A 15,197-nucleotide genomic window follows, 5' to 3' on the forward strand; every position below is an offset into this window, starting at 1 on the left:
CAGATGTGCAAGCAAGAGATTTGTTTCCACCTATCTTGGTAGCTCAATCTGAAGTAAGTGCATTCAAAGCCTACTTGCAAATCAGAAACAAGCCTAGAATCTCTCCCTTTGGATCTTCTCCATATGGAATACGGTTCACATCTGTGTTCAATCAAACCAGTTGCTAAATGTCACAATGCCCTCATTCACAGGTAGCTTAAAGAACATTTAGCTGGTAATAAAACAATCTGAACTCTATAGAAGGATAGCTCTTCAGATGTATGGTACTGTAAATGTTCCTGCAAAGTATGTACATCTCAAACACACTTGCATGAAAAGACACAGCATAAAAGGCATGCATGCACATGCTGTACATATTCAGTGCCACAACTTTTCCTTGACTAGCAGATGTGGCCCTTCTCCATATGAGTCTACAGAGAAACTCCTTGTGAGCTGATTGATGGAATATTCCTGTTCTCATACAGATGGATTTCATTTGCTATTTTCCCCTAATTCCCTTTTTAATTCAAATATTTTAATCTATGCCATGGCCAATGATAATTTCAATGGTGTGTGATCTGGATTGTGCTCCTGTAAAAACTGTCATGCCAGATTCTTCTTCCTCTCTGTTTCTCCCTTTCTGTCTTTTAGTCACTGCAATAACAGGCTCCATTCCTTCCTCTCCTTTACATGTAAGAGCAAGTAAAGAAAATAACAGAATATTCACAGTTATTTTCAGTACCTGCAGAACTAAGCTTTGGCATTGCTGAAAACATTTTCTTTCAGCTTATGAATAAATACTTAGTATGGTGTCATAGGGAATTATGATTACAGAGGCAAGCTGGGCCTGTGGCGTAGTTCAGATCAATACTCCAGCAAGCTTTCAAAATCAGGTTTGCATCCTCCCATTTCACAGGTCAGAGGGGCTCTGACATCAGAAGGTGTTCTCCAAGTCTTCTACTCTACTCAAAAGACAATAAGCTGCAATATTTAGAACAACAGATGGCTTACCAAGAAAGATGGTTTACATGTCCAGTATTCAATGAAATACTCCACAGTTGAATGAGGAGACAGCCAGCAGCAACTATGACCCTATGAACACTCAAAAGATGGAACAGCGGACTGAGATGAGGCTGTTCAGCGGGTGGCTACCATGAGCACTTCTGAGTATACTTGAAACACCAAGTGTTTCCTCTAACTTGTAGATGAATTGCACAGCGGTTCCAGGGAGAGTTCTCTCAAAGGATTATTTGATCACTTAGCACTAATAAAATAAATGCCTACAGGGTTCAACTGAATTGCATGGTATTTTACAAGCTTGCATGTCATGGCTTGTGTATTCTTACACTAGCAAGCTGTTTTCCTACAGGAAACAATGCTGACTGTGAGCGATGCAAGGAAAGGTCTTAGTCTAACTCCCAGCAGAGTGTGCGTTACTTTATGCTATGAAGAACATCTGGCTGAAGACTTGCATGGTCATTCAGAAAGGTTCTTTGCAGTGCTTTAGCTCTCTGACAAGCTAATGTTTCCTGCAGTAAATATTGCTTTTTTCAAGCTGCTACTTTTTTACTGAGGGGTTAAGCGCTCATCAAAATTACCTCCCACCAGCTATACTCCAGTGCCTTGTAAGGTTCCAAATCCTACAACATCTGCCTGCCTTTATTGGGCAAGAAAACTCATAAAATGTTGCATGGCTATCAGCTGTGAAGGTATTTCAAGACTATCTTACCTGTTAAAGGAGAAGAAAAACTCAACCCATATGTACTTTGCAGCATTTTGCTCAACTGTTTGCCATTAGGCATAATGAGCCCTTCCCCCAAAACAGTCTTGTATTTCTGTCTGGAAGGGTTCAGACAGTATAGGGAGAGCATACTGTATTAACCTAGATGAAAAACATGACTCTGTATTACAGCACTTGCCATTCAGCAGTGTCTATCAAAGCACATTGCTCCCAAAAGTGTATGAACATCTCCTGCAGATAATGTTCTCTGATATGCAACCTATTTAAAAGGTGTCCAACTATCTACCTCTACAATCCCATTCAGTCCTGCTAACCTGACCAGGTGTTTGAGGGCACTTCCAACAGTGATAAAAAACACAGTTTACTGTATAGTTTTCCTGAGTCAAAGTTCTTGCCCTGCTGCCTGCTTCTGGGAGTACTCAACCCACAGAGCCTCAAAGAGCTTTGACAAGTGATGACCAGAGCAATTTCAAAGGCCTGGCTTTTACCACCCTTTTGAGTCTGCTCACCTGTACAGCTCAATTCAGCTCAACAATAGTGTTGGAAGTGCTGGGATGGTTTATATTTTTTCTCAGGATGTGAACCATGGGAAAGCAATTAAATTTTACTATATTTGGAGAAAGTGTTCCTTTTAACCACTTCTATCAAACCATCCTGCAGCTATAGAAGGAAATCACAATGTATTGTCGTAAGACAAGGAAAGCTGGATTCACCACATCCTATGCTGTTTAGTGGCTACAAGATTCCAGTTCCCAAGTCAGCATTAAAATCTAACTAGCCCTATAACATCTACTGTCATGCAGCCATACTGTCATCTGGCCTTCAGTGATTCCCTTCCCCTTGAGCAAGGTGAATCTCTAAATACCAGTGGAAAAGAAGAGAGTGATCTGGGCAGTATGTCTCCACTTCGCGACCCACCACTGAGAATCACGGTAACTCTTGGCTGAACACACTAGAGCACAGCAGTTAGGAAACTTCTGAGTTGCACAGCCTGTGCTAACAAGCACGATCAGATCTTATTTGTTCACCAATGTCATCACAGTTTTTGACCATATGACTGCATTGTATTTTTTCCACCAGAGTATTACCTCACACAGTGCCTGGAAATGATACAACAGAAAGCAGCACCAAGACTGCACCAACATCATGAATCTGATCTTTTCTAACTTGAAAGTGCTTGACTATGCAGGTATGATGTTTCTTGATGCAGATTTTTATATGTAATTTTACACTAGCTCTTCTATTGCTTCTAGGTATTTTCAAGAAAACACTTAGAAGGTATACCGAATAAATTATTCGGTTCAGCATCTATAACATTTTAGCATATTCTATGCCAAATGCACTGTAAGCTGAATAACCAAGGCTAAGTTCATAATTTCCCAAACTGTAACAATCCTGTGCTTTTTTTTTTATTTACCATCCTACAAAAGTGATGAAAATTAAATCTACAAGCAGAAGTCTGTAACATCCAAACTGATTTTGCCCATTAACCCATGTTTTGAGTATTTAACTGACATCCACAAAAGCTCCCAAGACAGTCAAGCAGCAGCCCAGGGAAACATCACTCTTTTCTTCCCTACTGGCTCCCATTTCCTCATCAGACCACACACAAGCTGTTTTCTTTATCCAGTCCCTCCACTATACCCCCTGCATTATTGCTTCTCTCATTCTTGAGCGCCGTGCCTGCTTCCATCTCCCCAATGCCACTTTCTGCCAGCCCGATGGCAAACAAAACTCTCAAGCTTCCTCCCACACTGGTCTTCACCCCAAGGGAAGATTTCCTCCTAAATATCTGCAGAACTAATTCTTCAAAGTAGTCATTTTCTGCTATTCCTCCAAAACTTCTGATGCTGGGTAGGAGGCCAAGACGCTCAACTCACTGCTTCTAATGCAGATTAGTAGTATTATTCTTCCTTCATACCTTTCCTAGCTCTTAACCTACTCTAATCCATGAGCAAGGCTCACAGTTGCAGCAATGATATACAAAACAGCACCACCACCACTGGGCAGCACCCATGTGTTTTGTTTCAGTGTGAACACCCAGCCAGCCAGCTAGACTTTACTCATATGAGGTCTGATCTTTTGTACAGGACAACAACAGAATTTTATTCAATGCTTCCTGCAGTGAACCAATGACTCATCTTACACTCAAGCATATCCTTCTAAAACTACCTGTACTAGTTCTTAAGCCCAGAGATTTGGACAGACACTCAAACTTAGGAAACAAGCTAGAAGAACGAAGCCTCGTGAAGTGCATGTGAGCTCTTCATAGCAGGCAGCTGGGTGTGGGCAGAGCCCTTCTCCAATACCCATCTGGTGAAACCTCCTCTTGAAAGTAAACTCTCTGTCTCAGATTCCTGGTTTTGGCTCTACCACCATCACCTCTACAGTTAATATAATTTTGTCATTACTTCTGCATTTCCATGAGTGCCGTTCAGCCACAGAACCTGTGTCCCCACACAAGCTTTAAGCCTCACCAGGCTCTAAGCTTGTTCCTCAGGGACAAAGACATTGATATAGTAAACCCCTGATGAGCCTGGACAGAGCAGAAGTTACAGACAACCTGTCACAGACCATTTCTCTCCTATAAACACACATTTGTTCCCTTAGCTTCAGGACCATTCACTGGCGTCTACTCCTTCCAATAGCATAGCCTCTTCCCAAGTCCCTCCTTATTAAAAAATAACCAAGGAATGAGTTCTGAATAAAGCCTCAAAAAAGCAAAGTAAATAGTAGAAGCTAGTGCTGGGCATTCTCCCGGAGTAGCTGTAGCACAGATCCTTGCAGCTTACAAATGCATCACTGTCAACACCTCTGCCCCTTCCCTTGACTTCCCTCTCCTGTAAGACAGTTCGTTTCAAAACAAAGTAAACGTAGCATGGTCAGCCCCTGGTGTTTAAATATCTTTGAAAGGAAGACTGTGCTGTTATTCTGGGGAACTCTGTATTTACACTCTAAGAAGTGAGGTCTGACCCTTCCTGAAGAGAGGCCTCTCCCTGCTGAACTCACCATGGAGTGGAACACAGCCCTACTGCCACAGTTTTAGACTGCAACTAATGCAAACCAGCTGTGAAGCAGAAGCTTTTGAAAGAGTTTACACATTTTCTACTGAGGTTTCACTTTTATAAATCTAAGGCATGTGAGTGACAGTTTTCTGGGAACATGCTCTTGCTCTCCCTTATTTTCTGGGAGTTTAGATGGATCTGTATGCTGAAGTGTGATCCATGTTCCAAAGCATAAATTGAAATTTCCCCTTCCCATATATTTCATCACTAAGTATTTAAAGAACCAAGCTTAAAATTAAATATGCCACTTCTTTTGCAAAATTCATGCATGCAGAGTGAACAATTCATGCCAATTAGGTATGTATGGCCTCATATTGAATATGTAACATGCAAACTAGCACACAGTTGCAAGAAATTCAGGCATCTCTTGGAAAATGATTTGTCCAGAATATCCAGATATTAACAAGAGCCAAAATGTTTCCAGCCTAAGAAAAAATTTCAATTGATTAAACATTCAGATTTTACTTGGTCTCAGGCCAGGAGAACATTCATAAGCAATCCATTCCACAAACATCAGCAACATATATAATTAGTCCATTTCGAATCAGCGTTGCACAAAAGAAATGCTGCTTTCTATTCATTTGTTATTTGACAGCTGATCAGAATAGACTCTACAAAGAAAACAAATGCTCAGCAGTAGCAAAGAATGTCACTGCGTAGGTCTTTGGCCCCAAATTTATGTCTGTACCGAACTCAATACTACTTTGCAATTCCTTGGCAAAGGAAAGCAATCTCAGTTACATAACTGAATTTTCCTTTGTAATGTAAAAAGTATTTTGCGGGTAGATAGATCTGGATATTAAAAAAAAAAAAAAAAAAAAAAGTGGTCAAATCTTTTCCTGCCCAACGACAGTATCCACAATGGTCTTTGGCCACAGTTTTATCTGTTGTGCAACTTTACAGCTTCATACCAGCTGTCATTTTAGCAATAATAACTGAAGAACAAGGCATTGTCTAGGAATCAATGACAAGCTGAGAAGAGATGGCCTGATGTGCAATAAGGGGGTAGCACATGCTCATGCGACCACAGGAAATGCTCTATAAGCTGGCTGCTATTGCTCTCTCTGCATAGCTGATGGTTTTCTGTGTTAGCTAATGTGCTGGCACAGTTTTCTCTTTGTATTTTACACAGCTTATTAAACGGTAAGTTTCTTGTATTCCAAAGAGTTCTCCCCTACCCTCAGCAACAACAAGCAGTTTCCTCAATTGCCAGCTAAGATGGTAAGCTCCTCAGGGCACAAGCTGAATACAATCTTTGTGTCTTATGTTCAGTTTCTATCATTGAATAATAACTTTACCAGAAGTCTGAGCAAATCCCTGAACTGCTAAATGGTCAGAAAGTGTAATCCTAAGAAAATGTGTGCTAAAAAGCAGAATACAGTATCTGGCCTAGGAAGTTGCTTGGGGACCTGATGCTGTATTTGTACACTTACATGAGGATCGATTAAGAAATGGCATAGATCTTGAAACAATATTTATTTACCAGCATTACAAACTCATCACTTCAAAGACAAAAATTTAATGCAAGCTGTTACCTCCTTTTCCAATTCATGACTTTAAAAATAAGCACAACCCCCAGACTGGACACATGCACATTTTTTCACAGTAGTGCACCGGGTGGGTTTTGAATATCTCCAGAAAAATAAAAATATCTTCACTTCATTACGAAACAAACTAATTTTGTAAATACAATAATGACATGAAACAACACTGTATACAGTGCTGGTTAAAAAAAAAAAAGAAACAAAGTCACTCCTTCAGAGTAAATAAGTGAACATTAGATTTCACTTTATTCGAATCTCACACAGTAAGTCTGACAATATACTATCATATCCATTGCTACATGCCAATTGAAACCATTATTTCAATGTATAGTGCCTTTCTGATATAGTTTCATGTTATTTTTATGAGCTATGGAAATAGTTAATCTCATCTTTTTTATTTATATGTGTAGGCAACATACTGCATTAGCTATTTGGCCTATAAACTCTTCCACATTTAATTTGTTTTCATGCTAAGGAAGCATGAAAACACATCTCCCTTTCTGGCAGGCTGTAAAATAGTTTTTTTTCCTTTACCGTTTAATGACAAAGAAAATGTTATATCCTCATTCTTTCTTGTTAGTGGATTTTGTTCTTGCTCGAGAACCAGGATAACTAGAGTTGATAACTAGAGTTAAAGATGAAAAGCTGAATGCTACCCCATTACACCTGCATCATCTGTGTTTGTAATGAAAACCAACAGACATAAGGGAGAGCAGAAACTGGCTTCAGAAATACGATGTTACTGACAACAGCCACCAGGGAGGTGAGGCTGCAACCTGACACAGGTACGTGAGCCAGAGTTAGTGCTGGCACCAAAGAAACAGGAGAGTAAACAAACCAGCACCAAGTACATTGGCACTTACTGAAGGAGAACGTTTATCCTAGACCTCTGTGAGACAGTCTTTTTCACCCAAGAGATCATTTATTCCTTGGAGATAGGTGTAACGCACTTCCAATGGGTGCCTATCTGCTGGTTAGACCATCTAGCTCACAAATATGGGGAGAGTGAGGAGAAATCACACAGGCTGCACAATCTGCTCAAGATTCACCATGTGACCACCCATGCCTTCCTGCAGATGACCTCCCCCTGTTGCTCTGGGAGCTCCTTCTCAGTGTAGGCAAACAATAACAAAGTTATTTAACATATGTACTCGAGCTGTTACTAACTTACAACACCTGCACAGTTTAGCTTAAGGAAATGGTTTTCTCCCTCACATTCCAAAATATAAAACTCAACAGCACACAGTCCTGGAGATACCTTTCCTTGCTGATCCCCTGCATGTTACCCTGTTCAAGAGCTCTCTTTCAACACTTTGTCCTTCAAGTAAGGATTAAGAGTTTCAACCTTAAAGTCCCTCTCAAATTTGATTTTATAAAAATACACAAATAAAAATTTGCACTTTTCAGCTGGTTTGGCCCATCATCCAGAGTCCCTGCCTGGGTCAGCAATGGGGTGACCAAAAGGACTGATGTGAACTTAGTAAAAATCTCAGTGGCCCTGGATCTGGGCAGCATGCAGATTCCCTTGCTCGCATTAGGGAGACGAGAGATCACCTCCCCATCCCCAAGTGCTGTGGCGTGGGAAAGCCCTGAGCACACATTCCTCGGTAGCACTCAGCACAGGAAGGCTCCTGGCTTCTCACTCAAACCTTTCACTAGCACTCAGCAAGGTAAATAAACCATACGGTCAAGGAGCTTCAGACTGTCCCTCTCATGAGCAAGGAGAAGAAGCGTGGAAATATTTGTTTACAACAGGAAGACACATTTACTCCTGCTTCCTTTTTCTTGAAGTAAGCACCTGCCACTTGCAGAAACAGTATTTCTCTGTTTTCTTTTGCATTAAAGGCTTAGTGAGCTGGCTGAGATCTTCCTGACATAAAAACCCGAAAAGAAGTGATTTCACCTAGTACCACAGCATCATCCTAGGAAACATTATCTGAAAGCTCTTTGGGTACATTCATGCTCATACACATACGCATGAAGTGCCTCCCAGCCTGTTTTGGTGCAACACATGGCTGTGTCACAAAACCCCACAGATACCTAGAAAGGAATACGTTGATCTACCAAGGCAGCAAAAGAAAACATCAGTGCTTTGTAAATAGTGGTGTCAAAGCCATTAGTATCTAATCATACAGTAGTCATGGCCATTATTGCTCCAGAGAGGACAGACCTGCTGGCACTCCAGCTGATCCAAGAAGCTGTGACACTTCAGTACCTACAACTGCTCCTAACTGCAAGCCAGTTTTACTAAAAGGAGGGGACTTCCACTGTTGACAATGTAACACAATCTCCAGACAAGATCAATGTGTTCAAGGAGGAAAACAGAAGCAAAAAAACTCAAGTCCTGTTAGGTGTAGGACAGATGAAGCTTGTAGGACTCAAGGTGACAAAAAGCTCCCATATGCTACTGTTTTATTGGGTTTTTTTTCCAGATTCAACCCAGGTGTCTCCAGCACACCCCACGAGGCACTCAAGCCATAAAAACTACCGTAGTGTTAGAGACGTGTGCTCTGATAAAACTAGCATGTGAAGTTTTGGCAGAGATACAACTCTCAGTCTTCAGTTTTCTTAAATAATTTATAGAATTCAATGTTTACCTTGTTTCCCCATTTTCATAACCAGAGGACTCAAGGTAGATGCACAGAGATGGAGTGACATTTTAAGGACATAATCTATTTCTCAGAATATACTCATTATTATTCTTGTATGTAAAACAAGAATACCAGCCAAATAATGAAAACCTGCCATATGGAGTCCAGGCTTCTGACCAACAGCATCAAAATGCTCAAAGAAATCAATTGCCATGCTAGCAATTGGCTGAAGGGAATCACAAATGAAATTCCACCATTTTAATCTACTTCACACTTCTTGGCAATTCAGATTTAAACCCCTTCTTGACTTTCTTGCATCTGTCAAGTCAACTTTTAATCTCTTAAGAGTTGGTGTTTCATAAAGCTTCTCAAGTGGAATGACCAGAAAGTAGCTTTAAGTTTTAATTTTAGAAATAAAAGTATATTTTGGCCTTCCTGGTTGTACAACAGAACAAAACTTTATAAAGCTACAAGCACAAGATGCCGTCTTTGAAGCCTTAAGGGAATCTAACTGATTATTTTTTAATCAGGTATTGTTCTGACAATCATCAAACAGTTATTCTAAACTTACTAAATCTTAGTTCAGTAACCCCAAGAGAAAACCAGCTGCTTTCGCTTCTGCTCTTCCAACCTTTATTTCAGTAGCCTCCAGGTAATTAATGAAGCTGGTACTTTGGAAGTTAAAATAGGCAGGTGTATCTTAGCAGGTATCAGTTATGTCTTAACAGTAAAAACATTTCTTTTAGTATCAAGTTATCAGCTTTAAAAAGAAAAAAATCAGTGGAGAGAATATACAGCAGCTTAACCACAGAACAGTTTGCTCAGGACAGCATAAGGCAGAAGCACAATACTGCAGAAGCAGTACTGTTTGCATGAAGTGTAAAACCACCTTTGCTTTGCTTCAACTCAGAATCTAGGAATTCATACTAACACAACAATTCCAGGTATGCAGCCACAAAATTAATTAAAAAAAAAGAAACCAGTTTCTGCAGAAAGGAAAAGCTTATATTGATCATATGTGAAGTTTTTCTGGGGTATACTAGTGCCAAATACAACACCTCAGCCAGAAATTAATTCCTTGATGAGCAAAACAGATCTATGAAGACTTGCCTCCTTCTCTGTCCCCACTGCCTATATCTAAGCTCTTCATCGTAATTGCAAAAAAAGAACTGGTCTAACACGGGGGTACAGGACTCTGGCTCCTCATAGCATATCCGGCAACACACCAAGCTGTACTCACCATGCATCTGGTACGTGTAGGGTGCTTGTCCAGCAGTTGGGCTACTGAAGCTGGATCCATAACTAAGAAACCCACTCTGACCTGGGGAATGGCTCAGGCTGTCCTCTGTTTTGATGCCTTTGGGACATATAGTAGGAAACAAGAGCAGAACATGAATGTTTGTTATATAAAGCTGTAAAAAAGCAAGTTTTGAAATTAACAATTTTTCAGCTAGATTTTAATCTAATAAACTCTTTTTTCCTACATTTTCTTATGTAGTTTTTTTTCTAAATGATCTGCATTACCCAGCAGATCTCTTAAATAACAGTCAAGGAAATTCATCACAAATATTTGAGTCAGCTACATCCTGCATCCATACCTGAATGAACTTATGATGAGAAGGGTAAACAACCATTAATAATATTGTTTCCAAAAACATTTTCTGAACAAATAGTTTTGTTTTAGAATTAAACAAATGCATCGACTCATGAACTTTCTGAACAGTTATCAGATGCAAGCAATGATTAACAAAACAACAGGACCCTCAGAGAAATAACCTCAAGACTTCTGTTCTCAACAGTTATCTTTTACCTGTATTATATTTTCAGCTTTGGTAGCAATATATTTATTGGCAAGTCATAGAGGAGGGTTATCATCTATTCAGTCAGATATAACATACAGTTCCAGAAACCACAGGTAAGCCCTGAAGCCCCCATAATCTTTTCATTACTAAAATCACGCAATTAAACTGACAGTTTACAGTGGGAATAGCAATAGCTGAATTAAACATTGCAAGATGAAACCTTTGTTGGTAGTGAAAGGGGTTGATCTTTTATTCTGAGATGCTGCCGAGACTGTACAGCTGTATTATTAAAATAAACAGCTGAAAGGTGCGACTTATTATAAACCCTTTGAGTGTGATCCTTTCCCTCCTTTGCAAGCCTATTTGTACAAAACATAAAATGGCCATTCGACACACCCTGAGTGCTGGGACTAAACAAAGATCCTGTTGATGTTCTGGCCCTGGATTTATACACTTCCCTGGCTGTTGTCATCTTTTAGCACTGTAGGCAAACTTGCCAAAAGGCAAGAGGAATTCAAGTGACTTTCACTAAACATGCTGCTTTCTCTTAAAAGCAATAAGTCTGCATTTGCTCAGGTTGGGAATAAGGTCTCCCGGATAATGTTTTCTCAAATAAAAATCACATCATTTAGCTTTAGGTGAGAATAGCTGCAATGCTATTTGAGAACAAGTTAGCAAAAAGATGAAAATGCTGCATTGTGAAACGCAGCAAGTTTATTTGGACAGTGAATGAGTATGTGTTGGTGCAAGCATCCAGCTCCATTACTGCTGGGGAAGTGAAGGGATTTGTGAGTGTGTGCAGAGAAGTCGCTTTCCATAGCATCACAAACTTTTCAATTACATCAGTCCTCCTCATGTGAGCACTCAACCTACCCCAGCTACAATTAATCTTCAGAGAATGGGCCTTCTTGGAAGTCTAAAAACTGTTGTCAGACAGCATAATAACTTAGCACCAAATTAATTTCCACACAATGTTCTGTTTTGTCTAGAAACTGGCCCAGTTTTATTTTTGTGCCTAAAACCAATACTGCTTCATTGTTCTTGGTTGTCAGCCAGGTGGAGTTTTTCATACGTTGTGTTGAGTATCTCAGAGAGAGTATATGGGCTGGGGGAGGGAAAACACTGTTCAAGGATGCTAAGAGGTCATCTGCAGGATTTATAAGCAGCATATGGGCCTGACACATGTATGCCCTAAAGACTCTAGGCAGTAGCAAATGGCTCTACTTTCACCTGTTCTAGCAGGACAACTGTTCAGAGTCTGCCTTGGAAATCAGCCAGCTGATGCAAACACACAAGTAGCTCTAGGAAAGGGTCTCAAAACATTCCTCGTATCATCTTGATAGAGCTTCAGCTCTGCAAAGCCTGCTTCCCTGGCCTTCCAGTCCACTGCATTGAATTTCCCTTCACTAAAAGCCTTATCAATGTGGCTGTATAAAAGCTTCTCGTTGGGAAAGGATACTGCATTTGCCAAACAAAGGTGTTTAAGAGCACAAGAGAAACCAGGAACGGAAACTTAAAATTAAGCTATTTTAATGCTGCAAGACTCAGCGCTTCCAAGATCAATTGGGAATAAGAGGCCCAAATCTTTATGTTAAAGAGCTGTACCTAAGCAAGAACAATATCTCTTTGATCTTTAGGAGTGGAAAAAACTTCCCCAGCTTCCTCAAGAGTTCAATATTCTCACGCAGAGCCTGAGGACACTATTAACATCTAGTTTACCATGCATTCTCCCATCAAGAGTGCTGGTTTATCATAGAATCACAGAATGGTTTGGGTTGGAAGGGATTTTAAAGATCACCCAGTTCCACCTCCCCTGCTATACGCAAGGATACCTCCCACTGGATCAGGTTGCTCAAAGCCTCATCCAACCTTGAACACCTCCAGGGATGGGGCATCCATGACATCTCTGGACAACCTGGGCCAGTGCCTCACCACCCCCACAGTAAAAAATTTCTTCCTAATACCTCATCTAAATCACCCCTCTTTCAGCTTAAAACTGCTCCCCCTTGTCCTATCCTTGCACTCCGCAATAAAGAGCCACTCCCCAGCTTTCCTGTAGGCCCACTTTTAAGTATTGCAAGGCTGCTATAAGGCTTCTTTTATTTTTTTTTATATATATGTATGCATAAGATTTCATTAGTCCTCTGCCCGAATCCCTCAGCTGCTGCTGCCCAGCACCACCTCCTCACAGCTGCTGGCAAGGCTGTGCAGGAAAGCAGGGAAAAAAGCTAACTGGGGTTAGAAATATTTACTACACCTACCACTGACAACTGTCCCTTTGAATACAAACTTATTTTGCTCTATGTCTTGGTCCTTCTGTAATGATACACAAAAAGTTTTTCTTAAAGTACCCTGTATCATTGAAACTCCAGGAAGGATCAAGGAAGACAAAGTGTAGTTTACCTAAATATCATGTTTACTGCAAGCGACTTTGTCTTGAGAGTGAGTCACAACAGCACTCGGCAGCTACTACTCCTAAATGGCACATCCTACTGAATCAGAATTTCTAATACTGCCTCATATCCTACTATTGAATGGCTCCAAACCTACCTGGTTTCTAAGACCATAACCCAGGATATTAAGAGCTGATAGATAGTTCAAAGTAATCTCAATAATTTTAATGAAATCAGATTTTCCTTTAAGCCTAAAATGAGAACATGGCCAAGACAGAAATGACCTTTTATTCTAAAGCTTAAGACTTCAAATACACTTTTCTAGGAGCAAGAGGAAGATGTCCTCAAAGGTAACATGATGTCAGAGTACTCACTGTAGGAGGGTATGCCATAGGGTTGCCCTGGAGGAGGATAGGCCGTGTATGCAGCAGCCTGCTGAATTCCTGCGCTGTACTGAGTCTGTCCATACGTTGCCATTGTTGGGAAAGATGGGACTGTCACTATATGAGGATAATGTCTGTTCAGAACAAGAAAACAGAAGGTCTAAGGCAATAGTTACTGTACATGAGCCTCTAGAGCATACGTAGAACTTTACTAGACATTTTGATAAAATAATATCCAAAGTATGATGGCGAATATTTTGGCAACTCAGAAATGACTGCAGCAAAAGTTTGTTTCGGTCTACAGCTCCTGATACAGGCTATAAAGATTAAGCTACCTAAATGGGACTCTAGGATGGTGCAAAATATGGGCAAGTTAAAAAAATAAAATCATATAAACACTGATTTTTCGTGTTTCTTTTGTTTGCCGAACAACTGAATGTCACAGGAAATCTCTGACATTTCAACATACTCCTCTGTGGTCACTCATAAAACAACAATGCTCAAAACTGGTAAGGTTCAGATTTCCAGGGGTACAAAATTAAAGCACACAAACCTCAAACCTTCTTTCCCTCCATATTTAATGAGAGTATGAACCAGTTACTTCACTGTGCCAAAGACGTGTGGGGGAACAGGTGGATGGGCTTAAGGCGAATGCTTTGTAAGGTGGCAGAAGTCTGCACAAAATGGCTGTTCAGCAAAACACAGTTTTTAAATTACGGCACTTGGCACGAGCACTCACTTTGTGGAGTACAGATGGAGAGGACACTGTGGTGCTGCTTTGCTGCTGCCTGGAAAACAAAATTAAAGTATCTTAGATTTTCATCACGTTCTGTCCTTTGGCCAAGTTGATAACACTGTTTCTACTGCTGCTGGTTTAATAAAAATATATAGGAATTAGAAAACTTTGTTTTTAATGAATCTCCACAAACTAAAGAAGGTAAGAAAGTTATTCTCCGCATAACAACAAACACATACAGATTTAGTTTTTAACCAAGGGGGATACTGATTGAGCTACCTGGTTTTTTTTGACTGACACCAAGCATGAAGCTGGACTTTGGTGGGATGACTGATATGCTAAAGGCTATAGAAGCAACTCATATGATTGCTGAAGTGATTTAAGCTCATTGCAGTTTTTGCCCTTTTAGCTTTTTTGGTGCTTTCCTAGACCATGCTCATCTTCTTTCTTTTTCATTAAAGTACATCAACTAAAAATAAACATTAAAAATACAACACTGTAAATCTCCTTACTCTTGAGTTTTTTGAGCTAACTATAATCTAAACTATAACCTACCTTATTGACCTGCCTGTCATCAAAATATCAAACCCGCAGAAAATGTATCACATAGGTTACATGTGCAGGATGTCTGCCAATGAACTAAACAGCTGCAATCTGCAACACTACCAAAAAAAAGTGTGCCACCATCTTTATTGAGAGATAAATTTAGGTTTAATTAATTAAAATTTAAAAAAAATCTAAATTGAAACCTGCAAGTTGCCTGCAAGTTGTCCTGAAAACAGTTCGGAAAATTAGATTTTTAGATTGTGAAACGTAAACTTATACCATTTCTGTCACACTGTTTCGCACTACCAAACAGAACGACATTGAACAAAGACACGTTTTTTTTAGCTTTCATTTAATTCGTAATGCCTTTTACCTTTGAAATACAGCAGAACTGACAGTTCGAGCATGAGCTTAATT

The 15,197-nt window shown here is 40.0% G+C and overlaps 1 protein-coding gene across 6 annotated transcripts in view; it reads right to left on the bottom strand.

The window, feature by feature from the left end:
• EYA2 (EYA transcriptional coactivator and phosphatase 2) overlaps positions 1 to 15,197 on the bottom strand; it is a 91,125-nt gene that overhangs the window by 34,894 nt on the left and 41,034 nt on the right. For all 6 annotated transcript variants that reach the window (XM_054081682.1, XM_054081683.1, XM_054081684.1 and 3 more), the window contains 3 exons: positions 14,238 to 14,286; positions 13,490 to 13,632; positions 10,161 to 10,277 (listed from right to left, as the gene is read on the bottom strand). In XM_054081682.1, the coding sequence (XP_053937657.1) occupies positions 10,161 to 10,277; positions 13,490 to 13,632; positions 14,238 to 14,286 (309 nt within the window). The remainder of the gene's footprint in view (positions 1 to 10,160; positions 10,278 to 13,489; positions 13,633 to 14,237; positions 14,287 to 15,197) is intronic.

The sequence above is a fragment of the Cuculus canorus genome, chromosome 16 (genome assembly GCF_017976375.1).
Source record: "Cuculus canorus isolate bCucCan1 chromosome 16, bCucCan1.pri, whole genome shotgun sequence".
NCBI lineage: Eukaryota > Metazoa > Chordata > Aves > Cuculiformes > Cuculidae > Cuculus > Cuculus canorus.